Consider the following 21787-nt stretch of genomic DNA (forward strand, 5'->3'; position numbering starts at 1 on the left):
TTTTTAGCATTATTGAAATATAATGGTAGTCCGCAATATTATGGTGATCTGATATATGTCTATATCGTTATATGTCGTACTCCATATGTGCGCTAGGTAGTTTACCTTAGAAGACGAGAATTTGACACGTTTTTTGAAACTTCTAAAGATTTAGTTTCATTAATTATTTTAATTTTTTTCTGAATAAAAATTTAACATTTGAATTTTTATACACAAAAAAGAAAATCTCAAAATTAAATTATGGAACTATATTTTATAAGAAGTAGGAACCTTAAAATACATGCCAAACAGTGGAAAAGAACTATAAAAAAATGAGGACGGAGGGAGTAATAATAGCATAAATGAGCGGTAAAATCGGGAATAATTGTATATCGTCTACTTTTTTTTATATAGTATTCGTCCTTATTTTTGTACAATAGTATAGATGATTGTAGATGGCATCTAACCTTGATTTTTATGAAACTATATATAATATAGACAATAGACAACAGACAATCATAACTTTTATTTAATAAAAAAATTAAAATAATTTATGAAACTAAATATTTTAGGAGTCTTAAAATACATGTCAAGCTCTCGTCCCCCAAGGTGAACTATCCAGGAGACATATGAAGTAATATATACAAAAATAAAGATATAGATATACATCAGATCTTCATATAATATATTGCAGACTATCATTATATATATATATATTGCAGACTATCATTATATATACACGTAGATGAATTGTATTGAAATACAATAAATCGCATCTGGGATATCTTTCTTTCAAGAAAGTTTATCATCTAACCGAAAGTCATGCAAGCACAACTCCGAACGCTTAGACAATAAAGCTTAGGTGAATTAGAAAAAAATACCCATGAAGGAAGTTACGGACACCTCGCTTCCAAAGTATCCTGAAAAAAGAAACAAACCAAACAAAACATAAATCAATATACAAGAAATATATAATTTCAAAAACGAGGATAAGTCACTAATTTGGACCTAAGGATCCACAATTTGGCAGATAGATGTAACTTTGATAGAAAAATTATTTTAACTATTTGGGCCTAACGATTCAGAATTTAGAAAAAAAATTCACTATTTCATTTTTGTAGTTTCAAAAAAACATAATTTAGGCATTGGTATATAGAATCAATTCCGGTTTTGAACAAAAATGTAATAGTCAAAAGAATATTATATAATGTATTAACAAAAAAATACTAACAAAAACTTTTGATTTCCTTTTTAATATGTATGTTCGATGGAATGGGAATTTCTAATAAGTATGTTCGATGGAACGGGAACTTTCACAATTTGTTTTGAAAATAATCTAATATACTTATTTGGGCATGAGGATCCACAGTGTGGCAATCAAAGTAACATTTGATAACAAATTGTTTTATTTATTTGAGCCTAAGGATCAAGAATTTATAATATTTTTTTTGCTATTTCATATTTTGGATTTCATAAAAAAAATTTGACATGGCGACCTATAATCATTTCAGGTTCTAAAAATAAATGTAATAGTCAAAACTATATTATATAATATATTTTCAAAAAAAACACCAAGCACTTATGATTTAGTTTTTTAATAAGTATGATCAATAAATGTGTTGTCAAAAAAAAATTTGGACAAAAATTGAATTTTCGTTATGAATATGAACACCTTAATATACAAAATTATCTTAATAATTAGATTATTATATACTTCAATAATATTATTAAATGAAAAAATCATCGATTTCCGATGGGTAGGGGCATAAAATACTAGTGTAGATAAGACAGAGAACCAACACAATTAATCCAAAACAATACTTAACGAATGATCATCAAAATCCCTAACAAGGTTCATTTTCTTAAAATTTCTTCACACTTCACTACAATTTTACTAATTCATATAGTTAAAACCTCAATATATGAATTTAGAGATACAAGCCACACACAAACACAGATATAGATATTGAAATAGGCTGTTCATATATTAATTCATCGAGATTATTCATTTATCGAGTTTCGACATAAAGAGAAGTTAGAGGGAGAAGTAAACCTCGCGGTTGGAGAGATGAGATGAAGCAACAGTGGGAGAAGAAGGTTTCGAAGTTTCGTCATCGTCACCGGAGGAGGTCGGCGAGTGAGCTACCGGAATGAGAAGTTCTCGATCTCTATTATCACCTCTCGCCATCATTATCGAACTCAATGTGTCATCTCCCATCGCACACACTCTCTCTCGAATTCTAATAAACATGTTTGTTTAGTGTGATATCAAATGTGGAGTACAGTTTGACTATCATTATATTTTAAGTGACTAAGAAAAATCCGAACCTAACTACAAAAAAAAAAAATTATAATTCGGTGGCAAATTTCTAAGGGTCTGTTTGGGAGTGCTGTTAAAAATTGCTGTGCTGTCAGAAAAAGTGCTGGTAAAATAAGTGCTGTTGTAGAAATCAGATAACTGTTTGGTAATTTTTTGATATTACTTATTTTGAGTTATAAATTAAAAAAAAATAATGTTTTTGGTGAGGTTTTATAATGAAATCTATAACAGCTTTCTGCAAAAGCTGAAAAGCAGCTTTTTCCAAAAGCATGGGAGGACCTGCTTTTTCTAACAGCAGCTTTTCGGCTAAAAACTGCTGTTCAGAAAAGCTGCTTTTTGATTTACCAAACAGTTTTTCACCTGCTTTTCAGCAAAAAGCTGTTGTTGCTGTCTGCAAAAGCAACCCCAAACAGTACCTAAATAAACAATAAACTAAGGGTTTGCAGTTTTGAGAGTCGACTTCCAAAATTCTAGCCGCCACTTCTCCGCTCTTCATCCTTCATCCCTCTTTCTGATTAATCATCTTCGATCTTCCATCTTCTCTTATATTTATCAGTTTTTTCAATAAAACCAAGATCTAATCCTTTTGGGTGAGTTCTTGTTGAGTACCTTGTCATCAAGGTTGTGCCCATCTTTTTGGGATGTTTGTGTTTGTTTTGATGTTTTTGTGTGTCTTGTTATGGGTTTCGGTAACGTTTTCAAGAAGGTGTTACATGATATTTTGGGTGATCCGTATGGCTTGTATCAAATATGGCATGGTGGTAAATATCGCAAGAGCTCACCTTTCACGACATAATATTGTTCATGTTTTTGGGTCATTTTTTGATCCAATATCAGTGGATGTAACTGATAATTCTGAACATTGGGTTACAGATGCTGCTGCTTATGTGAAGGTCGATTGTGATGCTACTATGTTCACAACTGATGTAGGTTGGATTGTTCAAGATTTGATTGTAATTCTTTTTGGTTCAAAGAATTTAAATATTCTACTTGTTAAACGATCTGAAAACAAAGCGGCTATATGTTTAGCTCGTTTTTTGTTTCTTAATCAGGTTGTAATTGACAGTTTGAGGGTTTGTCTCGGCTGGGTTTCAATTATTTATTAAATTCTTCGCATTTCGTCAAAAAAAAAAAAAATAAACAATAAACTGGGTGACGAAAAAATCTATTTTCCCTCAAAATAATTATCAGCAATACTTTCAGAACTTTCACTTGTGACCGGAGCAAATCGAATGGGCCTAAAGTAGCCCATTTACACAGCCCAAGTAGCAAAATAGGCCCATAGTCCAAATAGCTGAGAAAGGCCTAATTGTCAACCTCTCAAGTCTCAACCTCAAGCAAAGCTTTCTCTTATCCTCCAATACATACACATTCATATATCTCTATCCATCCCACTGTTCCCCCTCCTTCATCTCTATCTATCTATCTAGATTCTTTTTTATTCAAAGATTCATTCTTTTTACAGACACACCCACATGTTTATTTCTATGTATTTTAACATATGTATGTAAGAAGATACCAGAAGCATGTCTTGTCTGCTGCCACAGTTCAAGTGTTTGCCTGATTCTTTCTCTATTCATTTCAAAACCCATCTTCAATCTTTCCCTTCTCAACCCTGTAAGTATCTTTATCTGTATATTATATATAGTACATATAGTATGTGCTTATGTGTGTGTGTCACTGTGTGTTTCTGTTTATTAACAATGTAAAGTTTGAATTATGATGGTTGCTAATGTGTTGTGAATTGAGATGAATAATGGGTCTATATGGTTTTCGAGAATTATGATGTCAAGTGTATTGCATTGGTGATCTGTCTTGAATGTGAACAGATATATAGAAACATCACCGGAATTTGTTAAATTAATTTTAAATGCTGGTTTGATGGAATGAACTTGTAATGGCGAAAATGGTATCCTTAGGAAATTTGGCACGTATTGAAAAAGGCAGGACACGTGCGGCAAATGCATTGATCATGACTCCCTCCTTCCTACTTATTTGGCCCTTTAGACACCAATTCACTTATGTTTTATTTAATCACATTAATCACATTATGTGCTTATAGTTTCTAAAGCACGCAATAGAAAAATTTTCAACTAGTGCGAGCTTTAAATTTTTGTAAATGTTTTTTAATAGTTCAACTGTTCGGGTGCGAATGTCATAAAAAAGTAAGTGAGTTTGCTAATTTTGTGTTGTATAGTGGCTTAAATTGATGATGTAAGAATTATTATATGATTGTAGATAGCAAAACGAAATAAAATTGTTAGAAAGGTGATAATATGCTATTTAGGGTTATCTAAATTTGCATACAGTATCATTTCGGGGAGATGATGGAAGAACTAAAAAAACACATAATTTAAGGTGCAATAATAGAGAACATCTCTGTTGTGGATACTCTTTTTCTTATTGTGATATTAGTTTATAACAATATATTTTCAATTCTTAAAGTTACAATTGATTAAGATTTTAGGTGTACATCTAATTAATGTGTTCAAGTTTATTAAATGAATCAAAATATTCAATTTACCATAAGAGTGAATGTGGCGAAACATTTTGAAATAAGTGGAATGTGAAAGGGGCCACAATAAGTGAGACTGAGAGAGTACAGCCTTTCTTTACACCAAGACACATAAAAATGTTATTTAGCCAAAGAAATGCATTTAAACTTCTGGGCTGCTAAAGAGGCCAAGTTGTTCAGATTTACTATTTTGGGACTTGCACAGTTGCACGCTATTTTGGGAATTCTGCCATGAAATGAGCACATGAAACTGGATTGAGTTATGTGGTTGGATAAGTTAGTACATTTGCTAGAGATTGTACCCTTTAGGCTGTTTCAATCCTAATTTCAGTGTACTTATTATTATCGTTTGTATCATTTTGTTAAGCTTGACTGCTTGAGGACTTAACGTTTAAGGTTTAAGTATGTATTTGTAATGCATTAGATTTGAAGAGAGGATATATATATAGGCCTTAGCCACAATGAAGAGACTTTGAGGGAGAGCAATGAGATAGAAACTTGGGTAAAAGATACACGGCCTGAGATCAGTTCATAAGTGTCATAATGTTAAGTTTTAAGATAATATAAGAATATTTGCTGACAGTGATGTAGAAATTATTCTTTATTGAAGGGCACAGATAGTTGAAAAGATTGTTATTTACACATATACTAAGTTATCTATAATGCATCACAAGAAGTTCAAATGTGGTATTGAGTTATAATTTCGAAAGACTTGTCCAAATTATCTATTTAAGACTCGTGGAAACTAGATAGTAAAATTTTGTAGGGGACTCTGCTTTAGTACGTGTCTTAGAATTGTTCGCGCTCATATTCATAGAGGACTACCTAAACCCTTATCACATACATTTTAGTTAAGATCTATGATGAAGTTTCTGTTTGTTCATCATATCCATGGTCTACAGATATCTTATTTTATGACTCTTTTAATTTCAGTAAAGTATAGGGAGACTATCTACTCTCGAGTGCAATGCTCAGCAACAGTGACAACCGTGCTTGATACACCATCTTTAGAAGCTCATTCAAATTCAGTTGCTGCGAACAGATCATGGTCCGAATCAACATCAAATGCAGTGCTCGATTTGGAAAAGCTACATTTAGCATCTTTAGAAGTTCATTCTAATTCTGTTGCTACAGACAGACCATGGACACATATCAGTGACATGGACCCTCCATCTGAGGTCAGTAATCTTCTAGACTTAAAATCACAAAAACAATATATGTATAGATTTGAGCGGGCCAAAAAAGAAAAGGGTCACAGGGTCCCTGGGTCCTTTGCCTCAACTTTGTCATGAAATTTGTGCTTTCTTTTATTGTATTAGGAGTTCGTACAATCTATGTACTGGATAAAGTCTCTATTACGTTATAATATAGATATTACTTCTAATAAATGGAATAGTTAGGCTTTTATATAAATTTGGTCACCACAACTATCAGCTCATCCCGGCAGGCAAAAGGTTGTTGCAGATGTATAACTTTATGGGTATTGTAAAGAATATGTTGCTATATATTTCTTTTTCTTTCTACATCTAAGTTGTGATTTATTGGACGTCATACTTATTTTTTATCACTTTATAGTTTACATTTTGGTCAACAGAATGTAAGTAGTCTTTAAGTAAGAAGGTTCTGTTACATTTATAGTCCTTAAAACATAAAGTCTTACTTGCTCAGTGGAATATGTTTTTTACATTGTTGAAGACGAATTCTACCAAAATAATTATTTTATTCAGTAATTGATTCAATATACATGTGTAGTTGTTTGTGAGCACCAAGTTCTAAAATTATGTACAATAAGAAGTTTGGTAACATTTGAAGTAAGCTTTGTCCTTTGCCGTCTACAGATGTAATTTTTTCCTACATTCAGCACTCCTTCCAATTTTATCTCCTTCTGGCAAAAATGATATTTTTGTCTAGAGCATGTCTAATGGTCAGACCAGAGCAATATCATGATTAACCTTAGGCCCTAGTTTTGTGTTTGTACCATATTGGTTGTCGCGCTAATCGTGGAATGCGCAGTCACACCACTTTCCTTTCATCTCAGAACAGGATAGGCATTTTTTGAGGTCTTTATGCATATTCTGATTGGTTCAGATGCGTTATTGGAGAAGGAATTTTCTTGAACCTGAACTTGTGAATGGGCTTGCCATATAGTATGCAAGCTGCCTTTATATATAAGATCACTCCACAGCTGAAGCATTTAAGATGTATAACTAATTAACTATAAGTTCGTACTCGATCGAACACTTGAGCAAAAAACAGAAAATGTGGTCATTTGGTTAGATTACTTCACTCTCCAAATTAGATCTCGAAGTCCTTACAGGAGCTGCTATTTTTGAACAGGCAACTTTGCCTATGGAAAATCTTCTTACAAGTGAAGAGGCTGTCATAGCTGCTGCAGCTTCGGAAGCAGTGGCTCTAGCGAGGGCAGCTGCAAAATCTGCAAAGGATGCTGCGATGATAAATAGCCATAAGAACTCAACAAAGATAGATGTAAAACCTACAGCACTCACATATGAAGCTGTAGATTCTTTATCCGAGAGGCCTGAGCTGACTCAATTGGGTGTAGCAGGAGTGTCCCAAATATCTCAATCTGAGGGCAGATCTGATGTTGAGGAGCCAACAGTTGAAGAACTTCAAATTCTGCAGGAAGAACTTGGAAAAAGTATTGCTGTAAGATCGAGTCGTCAACCAGAACGAAAAGCCAGACGAGCAAGAGCAGCTGAGAAGGCTTCGGCCACTGTAGTTTCTGTTAAATCTGGTTCCATGAGCAAGAAAAAGCGTGCTTCCCAAGAAATAGACCACTCTGACCCACTGCGGTACTTGAGGCAAACCACAAGTTCTTCTAAACTTCTTACTGCAACTGAAGAACAAGAGTTGTCAGAAGGGATACAGGTTCTTTAACATCTATATACTCACCAATGTATATTTTTGGAATATTATTCTCATTATCACAATGCGTCTACCAACTGACCAACATTACATTGTGGAGGTGAATGACACGCCTGTTCTTAATGCAACTATGTATCATATTTCAAACACGTAGTTTATTGAACTTTTATTAATTTTACTAAATATCTTCTTATATGTATCATCTTTAATTAAATTATAGATTGCTTGAGACAGAATATAATAGTAAGCTACTTCTCGGAAATCTTAGTTATGATATATGATATTCTAGATTTTAGCCCTTTGCCAAGTCGATAATTTGACTTTGTAATATGAAACTATTATTTTCTGAAACTATATATTCCCAATTTGTATAAAAGATAAATGTATTACAATAAAAATATATTATATGTATTTTCCTGATACAAGAAGTACTTGAGCAAATTACTAACTCTTATGGAAGTGCAATTTTGTAGATAGAGGAAATATCTCATATTTTTAATATTAGCTTATCTATGGTGAAGATCTTGATTACTCTCTTCTGAAAGCAATTTTTTATTTGTGAAATTCAGGCTCTGTTAAGACTGGAAAAAATTTATAAGGAGCTTAGTGAACGTTATGGGGGTGAGCCTAGTTTCATTCAGTGGGCTTCCGCAGCTGGTGTTGATCAAATTACTTTGAGGAGACAAATAAATTATGGCAAGTTCTGCAAAGACAAAATGATTAAGAGCAATGTGCGGCTTGTTATTTCAATTGCCAAAAATTATCTTAAATCAGGCATGAATTTACAAGATCTTGTTCAGGTGCCAACCCAATATACAATTATACAGTTATAAGTTTTGTATTTCATTTGATGGATTATTGTACCTCTTACGCTTTTCATCCAACGAAATGACACTGAACTGATTTTAATACTGTGGTGGTTTATACCTTCAATTCTCAGGAAGGGTGTCGAGGGCTTGTAAGAGGAGCTGAGAAGTTTGATGCTTCGAAAGGGTTCAAATTTTCAACCTATGCTCATTGGTGGATAAAACAAGCAGTTCGAAAGTTTCTCTCTGATCAGTCAAGAACTATTCGTTTACCTGTAAGCCTATCATCCAGAAATTATATATGCTCAAATATTTTAATACATGTAGTGCATATGTATCTTTTTGCCAATTATGTGTGAATGTGTGTGCTTTGTGCTCTGAAAGGTTTAGATGCCCTTTTTCAGAAATGTCACAAAGAAGACTAGTTTTCAGAAAATGTGTGTTCCTGTATTGTAGTTAACTATGGAAAGTTGAGTAACATTTTGGGAGCCACTGATTAAACTTGTCAAATTTCTGCTCTACTTTGCATGCTTCTAACTTACTAATTTCTTTTTCATGCATCAACAGATATACATGGTAGAGGCGGGCTACAGGGTCAAGGAAGCAAGACAAAATCTGTACAATAAAAATGGAAGGCAAGCTAGTCATGAAGAACTTGCAGAGGCAACAGGGCTCACCATGAGCAGACTGTCTAATGTCTTACTAGCACCTAAACCTCCACGATCTCTTGACCAGAAGATCGGGTTTGACCTTGATCTTAAACCTTCGGTGGGTCCCATATTCTTTAACGCTAACAACAACATTCTTTTCTCAACCTCTAAGGCTAACTCTTTTGCTATCTCCTTCCATAGGATGTGATCGCAGACCCTGAAGCAGAAACTTCAGAAGAATTACTTATCAAAGAATTAATGAGACAGGACCTGAACAAGGTGTTGGATACATTAAAGCCCCGTGAGAAACAGGTGGTCAGATGGCGGTTTGGACTAGACGATGGGAGGATGAAGACACTGCAAGAGATTGGGGAGATCATGGGTGTAAGCAGAGAAAGAATACGGCAAATTGAATTATGCGCATTTAGAAAGTTGAAGAACAAGAGGAGAACGAAAAGTTTGCAGCAATACATAATTGGGTAACTTCCTACTGTAAATCAGAAAAATATATGAGCAGATAGACCCAGCCACAACCAATTCTTGAGGGACAGTGGATGTAATATGTTTCTTACTTTAACTATCTGTAGTACATCTTCCTTTTGGCCATAACTGTAGAATTTAATCTTGTATAGAAACAAAGAAGTTTTGGATAAGAGCATCTCCAAATCATTCTGTGTAAGCTGCTAGAAAAAGATGAGATATCTTTTTGAGTTGTTATATATTTTATATCTTAGACATTTGATTTCATTTTTAGATAATTGAGTAATAAGTTGACTCTGGACGATGTAGAAAATCTATGTTTCAAATAACTTTCTGGGGTTTTCTCGGAAATAATCAAATTGCAAACTATTGGAATGGCAACGGATAAGGTCTGGATCTGGGTCGGGTTTCTTGAGATCCATACCCGATCCATTAGATTTCGCATTAGATTTCGGGTTAGTTAGGCTCGGATCTAGGTATTTAAAATGAAGATTCAAGTCTGATCTGTCGGGTTTTTTCGGGTTTCGGTTTGGGTTCGATTTTAATTTGAATACTTAATAAAATAAAATTAAATAAAAATTAAAAATTATATACTTATAAAAATATGTGATGATTTTTTTTTAATTTAGGGATATTAAAAAGGGGTCTCACATGTTTCATTTAGTACAATAAATATGTAAAACATGCTAATTTAATTGTTTACAATCATTCAACTTATCTTTTATATTTTTACTATATTTTGATTATTTAATGCATAATAATTAAGAAAAATACAATATTGATAGAATGATACAATAAAATAAAGTATTAATATACATAACTAATAATTCATAATAATTCAATATACACACACATAATATATTGTGTCGGGTTTAATCGGGCGGTTCATGAAACATGGACGGGACAATAAAAATTTGAAACACATTACTCCCTCTGTCCCTCTCATTTCTTTACAGTTACTATTTTGGGATGTCCCTCTCATTTCTTTATATTACCATAAATAGTAAGTTTTTTCAATCATTACACCCACTATCTTCTCCCACTATCTCATATTTAACAATAAAAACTACTATTACCCCCACTACCTTCCTCCACTATCTCAAATCTATTATTAAATATTGATGGGTCCCACCACTTTACCCACTTTTCATCTAACTTTACTCATTTTTCATACATTGTCTTGGTCTCCGTGTCCCCTCGAATGTAAACAATTGAGGGGGACGGAGGGAGTATGAAAAAAAAAAAATTGAAACAAGTTCACGGTAATCGAGGAGGAGTGAGTGTTGGGGTTAAATGTCCATAGTACTACTGTACTCTCCTCCAAACAAAAATGCTTTCCGACGACAAGTCCGCGAACAGGCCTTCTGTGAAACGCAAACTCGCCATGGGCTCGCCGCGATCAACTCGGAAGAAGGTTTGTTACGATGAGACCTCTACTCGCATCTGGAGCGACGAAGACGTGCTCGTGCTTCTCCAATCCATCCTCGACTATCGCATCGCTTATAACAAGGAGCCTAACGCTGATTACTCGGCGTTTCTTCATTTTGTGAAGGATAAGCTTAATATGAATGACTTGTCCGTGAGACAATTGGGCGGTAAGGTTCGAAAGCTCAAGTATAGATACTCTGAGTCTTTGAAGAAAGGAGAGAAAGACGTGGGTGATGACAAGGTGTTTGAGCTTTTGCACAAGGTTTGGGGGAGGACTAATGACAAGGATGAGGTTGTTGTAACTGAAAATGAGGGGGATGAGGTTGTTGTAACTGAAAATGAGGGGAAGGGGGAGGATCAGGGTTCGGGTTTCGAGGAGACTTACCCGTACTTGAGTGAGGCGTGGGGGTCTAAATTTGATTTACCGCAGCATTTGAAGGAGCTTGCAGTTGCCAATTTTATGATGATTGGAGGTGAAAAGCTGAGGGCATTGGAATGTGAGTGGAAGGGAGTGTCTGTCGAGGAGTTGAAGTTGGATGTCAAGAAGCTGGAATGGCGGGCCAAGGTTGTGAAAGCGGTGTTGGATGAGATGGAAGGTTCGGGGGATTGATTGTTTTGGCTTTGCCTGGAGAGGCCAACTCGTTGGAAGGTCTTGACATATGTATATTATTAGTATTGCATATATTGCTTACATTTTGCACTGCAAGTATCGGTGACTAGGTTAACCGTGTTAGATGTGGGGTATTTTGTGGCTTTTGAATTGTTTTGGCAAATCTTATTAATCCCCCCTTTATGCTTTGGATTATGTGTCGGATTCTAGCTATAATGTTAATATTGACGGTATTTTCAAGCTTAATATCTTTATGTGGCAGCTGCTTTGATTTTAACATGTAATTTCCCTTATATAATTTGCTTGTTTTACTAAAAATTAGCTATTCCAGCTTTGATTTCTATATCCAAAAGTATGTTTGTGAGTTTGGAAAGTAGAATGTTGAAGTTTATGGTGATTACATTGATGATGCATATGTTTGTGTAAAATTTCATTCAGTATTGTGTTTGCTTTTATATCGGAAATACAATGTATGTACTGATTATTTAATTGTGATTTTGATTTCGTAACTATTACTAACACTTAGGAACACGCCTTCTGTAAATGTATAGTGCAATTTTTGCCTCTAGATATATGCAAGTTTTTCATCGACTGAAGCAACTAAAGCTGCCTGCTTACTCTTTCTGCTGCCATACTGTTATATCGTCATTTTGTACTTGGATGTTCATAAGAGGAAAAGAGTCTGGAAGGATATTAGTATCTATTAGACTGAATAACTTACAATTGGGAGGCTAATAAACCGTACATTGTATGACTACTTTAATACAGGCAATGAAAAGGTTCAAAGCTAAACTGATGAAGTTATTACTTGCTATATTAAATTTATATTTAAATATATTATACAATATTTATAATTTATGTTCAATTGTAGATGCATTTAATTTTAATTGATAGATAGAGAAAGCCATAATGATGTGTGTGTGAGTGTCTGTGTGTGTATTATCTACTGCATTGAAATGTTTAGGGCTGAATACATTGGAGAAGGTCAATGGTAATGTTAGGCCATGTTGTTGTGGTGAAAGTTTACTGGATGGGATAGGGTTGGGGGCAGGTAAACTGCCCTCAGTAGTGATATGATGCATTCATTATACATATATCAGGCCAATAGATGTTTGTTTTGTTTTTCATTTCTTCCGGCTTTACGTTCCTAGGCGAATTCAAGACTACCAACATGAAGGTTCAAGGCTATAGGATGTAATCTGTACTTGCTTTCAAATTTATTATACTTTATTTTCAATTCTAAATGCATTTGGGAGAGTCCATTTTGTGCAAGTGTTTATGTGTTTATCATATGCTTAGCATCTAGATCCTTAGAGATAAACACCTTAGGACAGGTCCGGGGCAATGTTAGGCCACGTCGACATGGTGAAAGTTTACCAAAATGGTATTGCTTTCAGACATTCCCCAGGATAAAGCCATGATATCTTTTTTTTTTTTTTATGAATACTTCAGAGATGTCAGGATTTCAACCTTTTTTGGGATTGACACAGACATGGTAAGGCTTTTGGTTCTTCAGAATTCATCAAGACATTGGGGCCGTTTGGCCAAGCTTAAAAAAATTGACTTCTTCCTTAAAGTAAAGAAGTGGAATAGAAGTGAGAAGTAGATAAGTTAATAATGTGTTTTGAAAATAAGCAGAAGCTAGGACTAGGAGAGAGAAGCTAGCATTCTCAGCTTTTTAAAAGTGCTTCTACTTCTTTACACAAACGGGTCGAAGAAGCTAGAAGCAGTTTGTGGATCCTAAACTTATAATTTGATTGGTTAGCCATGACAGGCATATGGACATCTTAAGAGGATATAGCATTGTCTGACCGGTAACCATTCTCTTGAATATATGCCTTTGCCTGTGGACAGCTCAAGCTCGTTGCAAGGTCTTAATATATACTAGTATTGCATATATTGCTTGTGTTTTGCACTGCAAGTACAGGTAACTAGGTTACACTGACGATACCTACATCTGTGTAAAAATTTCATTTTCTTTTGTGTTTTTCAACCCAAAACCAGCGGTTTGGGTTTGGTTTTTTAAACTTTGGATTTCAATTCAATTCGGTTCAGGTTCAGTTTTGGGAAAAAATAATTCGGTTCAGGTTTGGTTTTTGTCAAAACCGAATCATAATGACCGATTGTCATCCTAGATAGGAACATTTTCTTAACAATCTGCCCTAGATTTTTACCAGATTCGGTTTTTTATTTCTCTTCACCACCACAAACATTTCATGATTTGTTTGTAGACATGTAAACAGGAAATTCTAATGTAAGTTCTTATAAGATGAGAAAATAACAGGTTGACAAAAATTGTGGAGGAGGAGATTGGGGTAGAACAGGAGTATGGAAGATCATGTTGCATGGTAGAATTTGCGAGATAGCGATAAGCTAGGTCGCAATTCGATTTCCATACTAGCAGGCCCTGCTCAGTACTTTTGGATGCCCCAAAACTATTATTAATTTTTTAAGTGTAAAATTATTAATTTTAAGTATATTAATAGTCAAAATATAATATAATATATAATTTATGATTAGAAATAAAAATTATATATTAATTATCTACTAAGAATACTTGACAAATTGATACAAAATACTTAAACAATAATTTAAATAATAATAATTAAATTCAAAATAAAACACCAAACACAAGAATGTATATCAACATACATGTAATGATAATATTAAGAGTTAATTACACTTTGTAACCATTAAATTTGCTACAAACGCAATTTAGTACCTGAACTTTAAAATGTGCCAATACCTACTCTACACTTAACATTTCCGTGCAAGTTGTAACTCTTAGTCACTATTATGTTCAGATCTGCGGTTAACTTTAACTATTTGAAAAGTAACCGTGTGTATATTAGTTTCCAACAACTATTTTACCCTCGTGACCCCTCAAAGTTTATGTATTATATTTTGAAATTATTTCTGAACACACACAATGATGTAAAAAAATTTAAAAGTGTTTGGATACTCATGACTTCTTTTGTTATAATAAACTCCAAACTTAAAAAAAGCTAAGTTTCCTAACTTTTTTTTTTTCGGCTTTTAAACCTCATTTTAAGTACTTCTCTTAAGTTGCCAAACGCTACATAAATAAATTGAAGTAACTTCTCTTCCAAATAAGCAATAACTTAAGTTTGCCACACACCCATGTGATATAGGGCTACTTACACATATTATTTATCGCAATGTATACTAAGCCCGATTTCCATCCTCGTAATTATTCATCGATGTAATTAGACCATTTCCAATATGACATGAAAATGATGGGATTTTAACACCATTTTGATACGAAAACTTCAGCATCTCAAAAATTCACTCCAACTCATCATCACATTATTCTACGTCAAAAAAATCTTTTACACATAAAATATTCTCTCTTTATTAATTATTTTTATCAATATACAATTTGTATTTGAATTTAAGGTTAGTCACTTTAATGTATCATAAATTTTATTCATTAAGCACTTCAATTTTTTTTGGCTGAACGATACACAAGAAAATGAAGAAGCTTAAAATACTAAAATAAACACTTGTAACTCTAGCCGAAGATATCCTGTATATATCGATTTTTCTCTAAAACCAAGTGACAGCTGTGATAGACTGATAGTGATGCAACTTGAAACCGAGTAAATCAATAATTTGGGCCCCAACACGCCATGACACTTTCAAACTTATTCCATGGATTTTCACTTCCATGCACCAAAGTCTATACCAAAAAAAATATATAATCCTTCATTTTATAGTCTGGCTTTCTTATATTTAATCATCACAATTCACAATAAAAGAATCCCAACACGAAGCTCAGACCATCTTCTGAAATGAAAAAGAACAAGGCAGAAAAATACAGCAGCAGTGAAATTTTCCTGGAGCGCAAGACCAAGGTTTTACAGGAATTCCCTTTCGGTTTTTCGACATTTATCTGTACTTGTTATCACAATTTATTTTATGATATTTTTTTCCGTTTCAAGAGGCTGGAGTGAAACTCAGTTTGTTAATTGTGTGAATGCAGAAAAAATGGGTGGACAAAATTTCGGGTGAATATTGCTTCATGTTGTATCCGAGATCACTCTTTATAACCAACATGGAGGACAGGTACTGGGATTGGAAATGCTTCAAGGAAACCAGGTGGGTGATCTTTATCCGTTTCTCATGTTCTTTCGGATACAATCTTATTAATTTCGCCTACAAGCTAATATTTTTTAGTTTGGCGGTGTTCTAGTGTTCTTGGTGCACTTCAGGACTATGACTAGCGGTTTATAAATTTTGTAGGATTATAAATTTGTAGTGGAATTTATTCTACTGTTGTTGGTGCACTTTAGTACTATGACTAACGGTTTGTAGATTTTGTAGGATTATAAATTTGTAGTGAAACGTGATTTACTGATTTGTGAAATTTAGCGGTTTCTAGATTTTGTATGTTATAAATTGGTAGTGGAATGTGATTGGTGAAATTTAGCCTTAAATGATGGGCGCAGTATTGTTTCTTGATGTGATTTTGTAGGATTATAATTTTTTTAGAATATTATTCGTGAAATTTAGCCTTAAATGATGGGCGCTAATGAGTATTGCTTCGTCTGAGATGCAGCGAGGATAATGTTGAAGTCGTCAAATTGCTTACTGTCTGCTGGCTGGATGTGAGAGGTAAGTTCAAGATGTCTGACCTGACTCCTGGAATCACTTACAACGTTTCGTACGTTGTTAAGTTGACACAAAGCTCGTCGGGGTGGGAGCTCCCAATGACATTAAAACTCGGAGTTCCTGGCAGGACTGAGCAACGACGCCAAGTTAGTCTCCTGAAAAAGCCAAAAGGCGAATGGTTTGAGCTCAACTTGGGGAATGTATATGCAGTTGATAATGAAAATGGAGAGGTCTATTTCGACATCTATGAGCATGGAGGCCACTGGAAGACAGGACTGCTGATTAAGGGTGTCATCATTAAGCCAATAGTCTTGACCCCTGACTTGAGTTCATCCTCTTCTTGATCCTGTGTTGATCATTCTATAACTAGCTTATTATTTACAAAGCTGATAACTTTTGTCTTGCTTCTACCAATGGATGCATCAGTTCACTATTTTCTGGACTTGCTATGTAATACAATCATGATTATGGTTTCAGATTCCAGCCTTATTTTTCTATCATTTGTTGCATTGCTCATTGATATCTATTTTCTTCAAAACACAATCGGAATCGTGCAACACTTAACTCTGATACCATGTTGAGAACCAGTCCATCTAAATTCTTAAAGTGTTTAATATCCCAAATGGATCTTATGTTAAATTTCAACATTAGATACATAAAACCGAAAAAGAAAAGGCTGATATGATACTTCTTTGTGTCATAACTTTAGTTCAGAAGTAGCTGCAATCTCACTTTGAGTACTCAGCATCATTTTTTAAACTTTTCTTCCTAAGGCTAAGTGGCAAACCAGCTCTCAGACACAATGAAATCACTGAAACTAAATAGTAAATCAGAATAAATCTATCAATACTAAATTATAATAAGTAAACCAGAATAATTTGTTTGTATCATTCTTAAATTACCATTTTCTCTATCTCTTTTAGAAAATAAATAAAAACTCTTATATAAATAATGAGAGACAGCCTAATATTTAGTCTTTTTTTTAATAATAGTGTATTGTACTCAGAATACAACACGAATTATGATGTAATTTTTCTTAACTATAATGTGTTGCAAGAGAAAGCAAGTCAATGTAACATATATAATATTTTTCTTCTTACAAGTAAAGAGTTAAAAAAATATGACTTAAAATTAATCAAAAATCATATTAACACATATTAATATTAGGGAAATATTTATAGGTAGATGATGAAAATGTTTCTTATTAATACTACAAATTAATTGACGATTTATAAAGAATATTGTAAAATTTAAATTTCTAAAAGAAAATATAATCAATGCGGTTATTAATAGTCCATAGAATGTCAATTATGATGTTCAAAATTAAATTATAAATAACAAATTTCGAAGTATATACTCGCCTTGAGGCTAGTGGTTGTGGGTGTAACACATAAATAAATAAAATTGTACATAGATCATGATGCTAAGTTTTTAAAATCTACAAATTCGTTATAATTTTAGTGTCAGAAGTAGAGAAGACTCGTCTTAGAGGCCGTTTGGCTCAACTTATTTATCATAAATAAAGTACATTAAAGTCTATTTGTTTCTAAAATAAACTCTTGTTTTTTTCCCGGTAATGAATATTAAAAACCTTCTTTAACATTAATATTCAAAAACATTATAAAAATACACATTTAAAAAAAAATAAGTCCTTGATAAGCCCTTTAGTACCGAAAGATTCAGCAGCAGAAGAAGAAAGATGGTTTTATTGTTTCTGTAAACGAAAACTGTACATGAGACATTATTTCCGTGTTGCATCACCATGGAAACTTCCTTTGTAGGTGCATCAACTAGGTTTGCGTAGAACTGAGAATCGTTCGTGGTTTGGTGTATTTTCATGCAGAACTGAGAATCGTTCGTAATTTCGTGTATTTTCTTGTTTCGTGTCACATTATTCAGTAGTTGGTTGCCGCGTTTGGTAAAGTGCTTTGAGAAATTAGCCATAGGCCCTAGCAACACGAAAAGATTATGAATGCATAGTAGATTTGGGGTCATATTGTTCCAAAGTTGATGCGCAAGACAGAATGTTTCCGCGTTGAAAAGTCGAAAGAGCCAGAGAGGAGGGATGAATTTTAACGGGCCCTAGTGTTTATACTCCACACATTCTACGAATTAATACTTCAGCAGGTGCATCAACTAGGTTTTGAGCAAGTAGTTGGGTGACGCGTTTAGTTAAGTGCTTTGAAAAATTAGCCATAGGCCCTAATGAAAAGATTATCAATGCATAGTAGATTTGGGGTTATATTTTTCCAACGTTAATGTGTAAGCAAGAATGTTTTCGTGTTAAAAAAGTTTACAGACAAGAACAAAGGGTCGAAACTACCTGTAGATTAAGCAAGAATGTTTCCGTGTGAAAAAAGTTTATAGACAAAGAACAAAGGGTCGGAACTACCTGTAGATTAAGCAAGAATGTTTCCGTGTTAAAAAAGTTTACAGACAAGAACAAAAGGTCTAAACTACCTGTAGATTACGGAAAGAGGATCCAACATGTTAGACTATTTTTTTAGCCGTGTTGTGGAAAATGCATAGAAATTCACATAAGGGTCCTATTTCACCAACTGAAATAATACCTTGTACAGGCAGGCACTATATAAATTTATTAACTCAAGAACAGAAAACCAAAACAAAAATTCCAGTGAACATTGGTTTTTGTAAGAAAAATTTCTATTGCCTGTTGTTGAGTCACTGAATTTAGTCTTGCTTTCATTTGGCTATTCTACAAGTCACTGAATCGGAAAAGACAGCTATGGCTGAGATACTAGTATCAGTGATTGCAGAACCCATAGTGGGGAAAGTCATTGATCTTGCAGCTTCCTTCATAGCAAGTCAGATTGATCTGCTGCGGCATCTCAAAGGTGATGTAGGGAAGCTCAAAAGTAAGCTGACCATGATTCATAATGTGCTGAAAGATGCTGAGGAGAAGCAAACAGGGTCTCATCAGCTGAGAGATTGGCTCCAAAAGCTTCAAGAAGCATCTTATGATGCAGAGGACTTGCTGGAAATGTTTGAAACTGAAGCCCTGTTGTTGCAGAAGAAAAAGGAGGCAACAAAGCTGCCACTTATTCCCAGGGAAGCTTTCTGGAAACATAGTTCTGCAGGAAAGATCAAGAAGCTTTTATCAAGGTTGGAAGATATTGCAAGAGAGAAAAATGACTTCGGCCTTGAAAATATTCATGCTGATGTTCCTTCTTATGATAGAACAACGACTTCGTTTGTGAACGAAACTGATGTTGTTGGTAGAGAAGAGGACATGAAAAAAATCAGTGACATGCTTTTATCTGAGGAACTCAACAGCCAAGGAGGAATATCCGTGATTCCCATAATTGCAATGGGAGGGATGGGGAAGACAACTCTTGCTCAATCAATCTACAACAATGAAACAATTCAAAGCCATTTTAAGGTTGTGATGTGGGCGTGTGTTGGCTACAAGTTTGACATTAAAAGCGTACTAAAAGAGATGATAGAAACTCATTCCAAGATGAAGGTAGCTGAATTAGATGAGTTACCTCTTCACCTGTTGGAGTCTCGCTTGCTTAATGTTATCTCAACAAATTGCATTCTGGTAGTTTTAGATGATGTCTGGTCTGTGAATTACGATGACTATGAGAAGCTAGAGAGGCTGCTAAAAAGTGCAGGGAAAGGTTCTAGAGTTTTGATTACAAGTCGAGACAGTGGGGTTTTCTCTCTCAACTCTTCACAACCTGATTTTAAGATGCCAAGTAGGAGATCGTGAGTCACAGTTGTCCAGACACGAATGTAGAAATGATATACAATTAAAGGTTCATTAAAAAATTTTCTGACCAAAGTAGTCTTACCTAGTCCAACCATGCCAATTGCCAACAACTGAAACAAAATGAAACTGATTTATCCCTCCCATAAGTTGCTCAACCAGTTTCCTTGCATCATCCTCAAAACCAACCACAGTTTGGCTTCCTGCATCATTTTGACTCATCACCTTCTGTATATTGCATTCCGAAGGTTCCATTTTCAGATGTTATGCATATCTGATTGGTAATAACCTTCTCTTCTGCGTGTATTTTGGGTATTCGACTTGATCAGGATCCAAAAAAAATCTGATCGAATTGCCTGCCTTGCTTACTCAGTGTCTCTTGGCAAAAGGTGCATCAGGCGTGCTTCCTATGTTGTCTTTTCTGGTGTTGTATCCACTTTCTTGTGTTAAATTTGATTCTATTTTAATCTTCCAGATTTATATAAAGGGTAAAAGAATTTACGGTAAAGAACTTCTCTAGCAGACTAATCTCATAAAATTTATAAATTTAACAATCTCTACATAATTTCATTCACGGATGAAAAGATCACGAAAATATAAGTAAAGTAGTATACAAAATTTCATTACTTGAAGAAAATTATTCCATAGTATTACGTTATCCTGAATAAAAATATCAAACTCAAAATTCTAGTTAGGATTCTTGTATAAATTTTTGTAATTCTGATAGTTGTACTTTGAAATTAATATTAGATGAATTTAGCATACAATACATGGCTATCTATCCTGAAAATAAAACTATTGAGAATTAATATTAGTGAAATTTAAATTCTCACCAGCATCAGCAGTCCAGCAAGTAGCTCTAGGAACAGCAGGAATAGCAGCTTGAACCCCTGTTCCACTAAGCATCAGGAATTTGGCTGCTCCCCTGATTAGTTCCGCCAAGAGCAGGAGTGGAGTAATCTGCATAATCAGATAATGTCAAATACCTACTCACTGAAATACACCTAATCAAGCCAACACAATAAACTATCTAATCACTCTATATCCTACTAATATCAACACAGATATACAACACATTTAACCAGTATCAACACAGATATAGAATGAAACTAATTATGCATACTTCACGGGAGTAATAAACAACATATATCCGTAAACAGAAACCAAAAGTTAAATTTGGAGCCAACAATTTTTTCATTTATTAAAATTATTCATTTACCGAGATTAAAATTTCAATTTGAGCACAACATACCAAATATGTTTGGTTTAGTTTTGATTTATACAACGGATATAAGAAAGTGAAAAAACCAAAATGTGATGCAAAAAATGCCATCGTTACAACGGTTGCTTCAGTTCAGAGAGGAAATCTGCGGGGATAAAACCTGATTGATGCAATTCATATCAATTCTTACCCTAAATAGCTTTCAAGTAAGCAAACAAAAATATTTGTAACCAACAAACAATAAGTTGGGAAAATAAAGAGTTAATTATTTTAAACAAAAGCAAAAATCAGCAAAATATAGAATTGCTAGAAAAAAGAAAATTAGAAGGAAAATTTTGAGAGATGCCACATCATTTCCTGATATCCTCCTTTATATAAACCATGAACTATTAAAGAATCACTCAATCGTAAATCAAGAATGTGACAATAAAAAAGACAGCATATGACTAATGAGTATGGTAACTCAATCCCAGTTATGACCTCTAGAAGAACCAAGTGCAAGACAAAATGACAAGAGCAAAGGTACCAA

The 21787-nt window shown here is 34.0% G+C and overlaps 4 protein-coding genes and 1 long non-coding RNA gene across 5 annotated transcripts; 4 read left to right on the plus strand and 1 right to left on the minus strand.

The window, feature by feature from the left end:
- Positions 1–487: 487 nt before the first annotated feature.
- Positions 488–2248, minus strand: LOC108218659 (uncharacterized). The gene is made up of 2 exons (XR_001806470.2): positions 2033–2248; positions 488–899 (listed from the first exon to the last, which is right to left on the minus strand). It is a non-coding gene; the product is annotated as an uncharacterized LOC108218659 (long non-coding RNA).
- A 1381-nt stretch (positions 2249–3629) lies between these two features.
- Positions 3630–9893, plus strand: LOC108217066 (RNA polymerase sigma factor sigB). The gene is made up of 7 exons (XM_017389916.2): positions 3630–3916; positions 5748–5992; positions 7152–7703; positions 8270–8500; positions 8641–8781; positions 9074–9274; positions 9358–9893. The coding sequence occupies exons 1-7, from the start codon at positions 3826–3828 to the stop codon at positions 9637–9639; spliced, it is 1743 nt and encodes a 580-aa protein (XP_017245405.2). The 5' UTR covers positions 3630–3825; the 3' UTR covers positions 9640–9893.
- A 1073-nt stretch (positions 9894–10966) lies between these two features.
- LOC108217715 (STOREKEEPER protein) lies at positions 10967–11674 on the plus strand. Its single transcript, XM_017390594.2, has one exon. The coding sequence runs from the start codon at positions 10967–10969 to the stop codon at positions 11672–11674; it is 708 nt and encodes a 235-aa protein (XP_017246083.1).
- Positions 11675–15374: 3700 nt separating this feature from the next.
- On the plus strand, positions 15375–16782 carry LOC108217717 (lectin). The gene is made up of 3 exons (XM_017390597.2): positions 15375–15549; positions 15678–15793; positions 16254–16782. Exons 1-3 carry the CDS (start codon positions 15487–15489, stop codon positions 16648–16650), a joined length of 576 nt encoding a protein of 191 aa, XP_017246086.1. The 5' UTR covers positions 15375–15486; the 3' UTR covers positions 16651–16782.
- Positions 16783–18880: 2098 nt separating this feature from the next.
- LOC108219280 (disease resistance protein RGA2) lies at positions 18881–20510 on the plus strand. Its single transcript, XM_017392643.2, has one exon. The coding sequence runs from the start codon at positions 19053–19055 to the stop codon at positions 20037–20039; it is 987 nt and encodes a 328-aa protein (XP_017248132.1). The 5' UTR covers positions 18881–19052; the 3' UTR covers positions 20040–20510.
- The last annotated feature ends 1277 nt before the right edge of the window (positions 20511–21787 follow it).

The sequence above is a fragment of the Daucus carota genome, chromosome 4 (genome assembly GCF_001625215.2).
Source record: "Daucus carota subsp. sativus chromosome 4, DH1 v3.0, whole genome shotgun sequence".
Taxonomy (NCBI): Eukaryota; Viridiplantae; Streptophyta; class Magnoliopsida; order Apiales; family Apiaceae; genus Daucus; species Daucus carota.

Coding starts and splice junctions, on each gene's coding strand:
- LOC108217717 (XM_017390597.2), top strand. CDS start 15,487: ATGAAAAAGAACAAGGCAGAAAAATACAGCAGCAGTGAAATTTTCCTG. Junction 15,550..15,677: donor TCCTGGAGCGCAAGACCAAG/GTTTTACAGGAA, acceptor GTGTGAATGCAG/AAAAAATGGGTGGACAAAAT. Junction 15,794..16,253: donor AAATGCTTCAAGGAAACCAG/GTGGGTGATCTT, acceptor TCTGAGATGCAG/CGAGGATAATGTTGAAGTCG.
- LOC108219280 (XM_017392643.2), top strand. CDS start 19,053: ATGGCTGAGATACTAGTATCAGTGATTGCAGAACCCATAGTGGGGAAA.
- LOC108217066 (XM_017389916.2), top strand. CDS start 3,826: ATGTCTTGTCTGCTGCCACAGTTCAAGTGTTTGCCTGATTCTTTCTCT. Junction 3,917..5,747: donor ATCTTTCCCTTCTCAACCCT/GTAAGTATCTTT, acceptor TTTTAATTTCAG/TAAAGTATAGGGAGACTATC. Junction 5,993..7,151: donor ACATGGACCCTCCATCTGAG/GTCAGTAATCTT, acceptor ATTTTTGAACAG/GCAACTTTGCCTATGGAAAA.
- LOC108217715 (XM_017390594.2), top strand. CDS start 10,967: ATGCTTTCCGACGACAAGTCCGCGAACAGGCCTTCTGTGAAACGCAAA.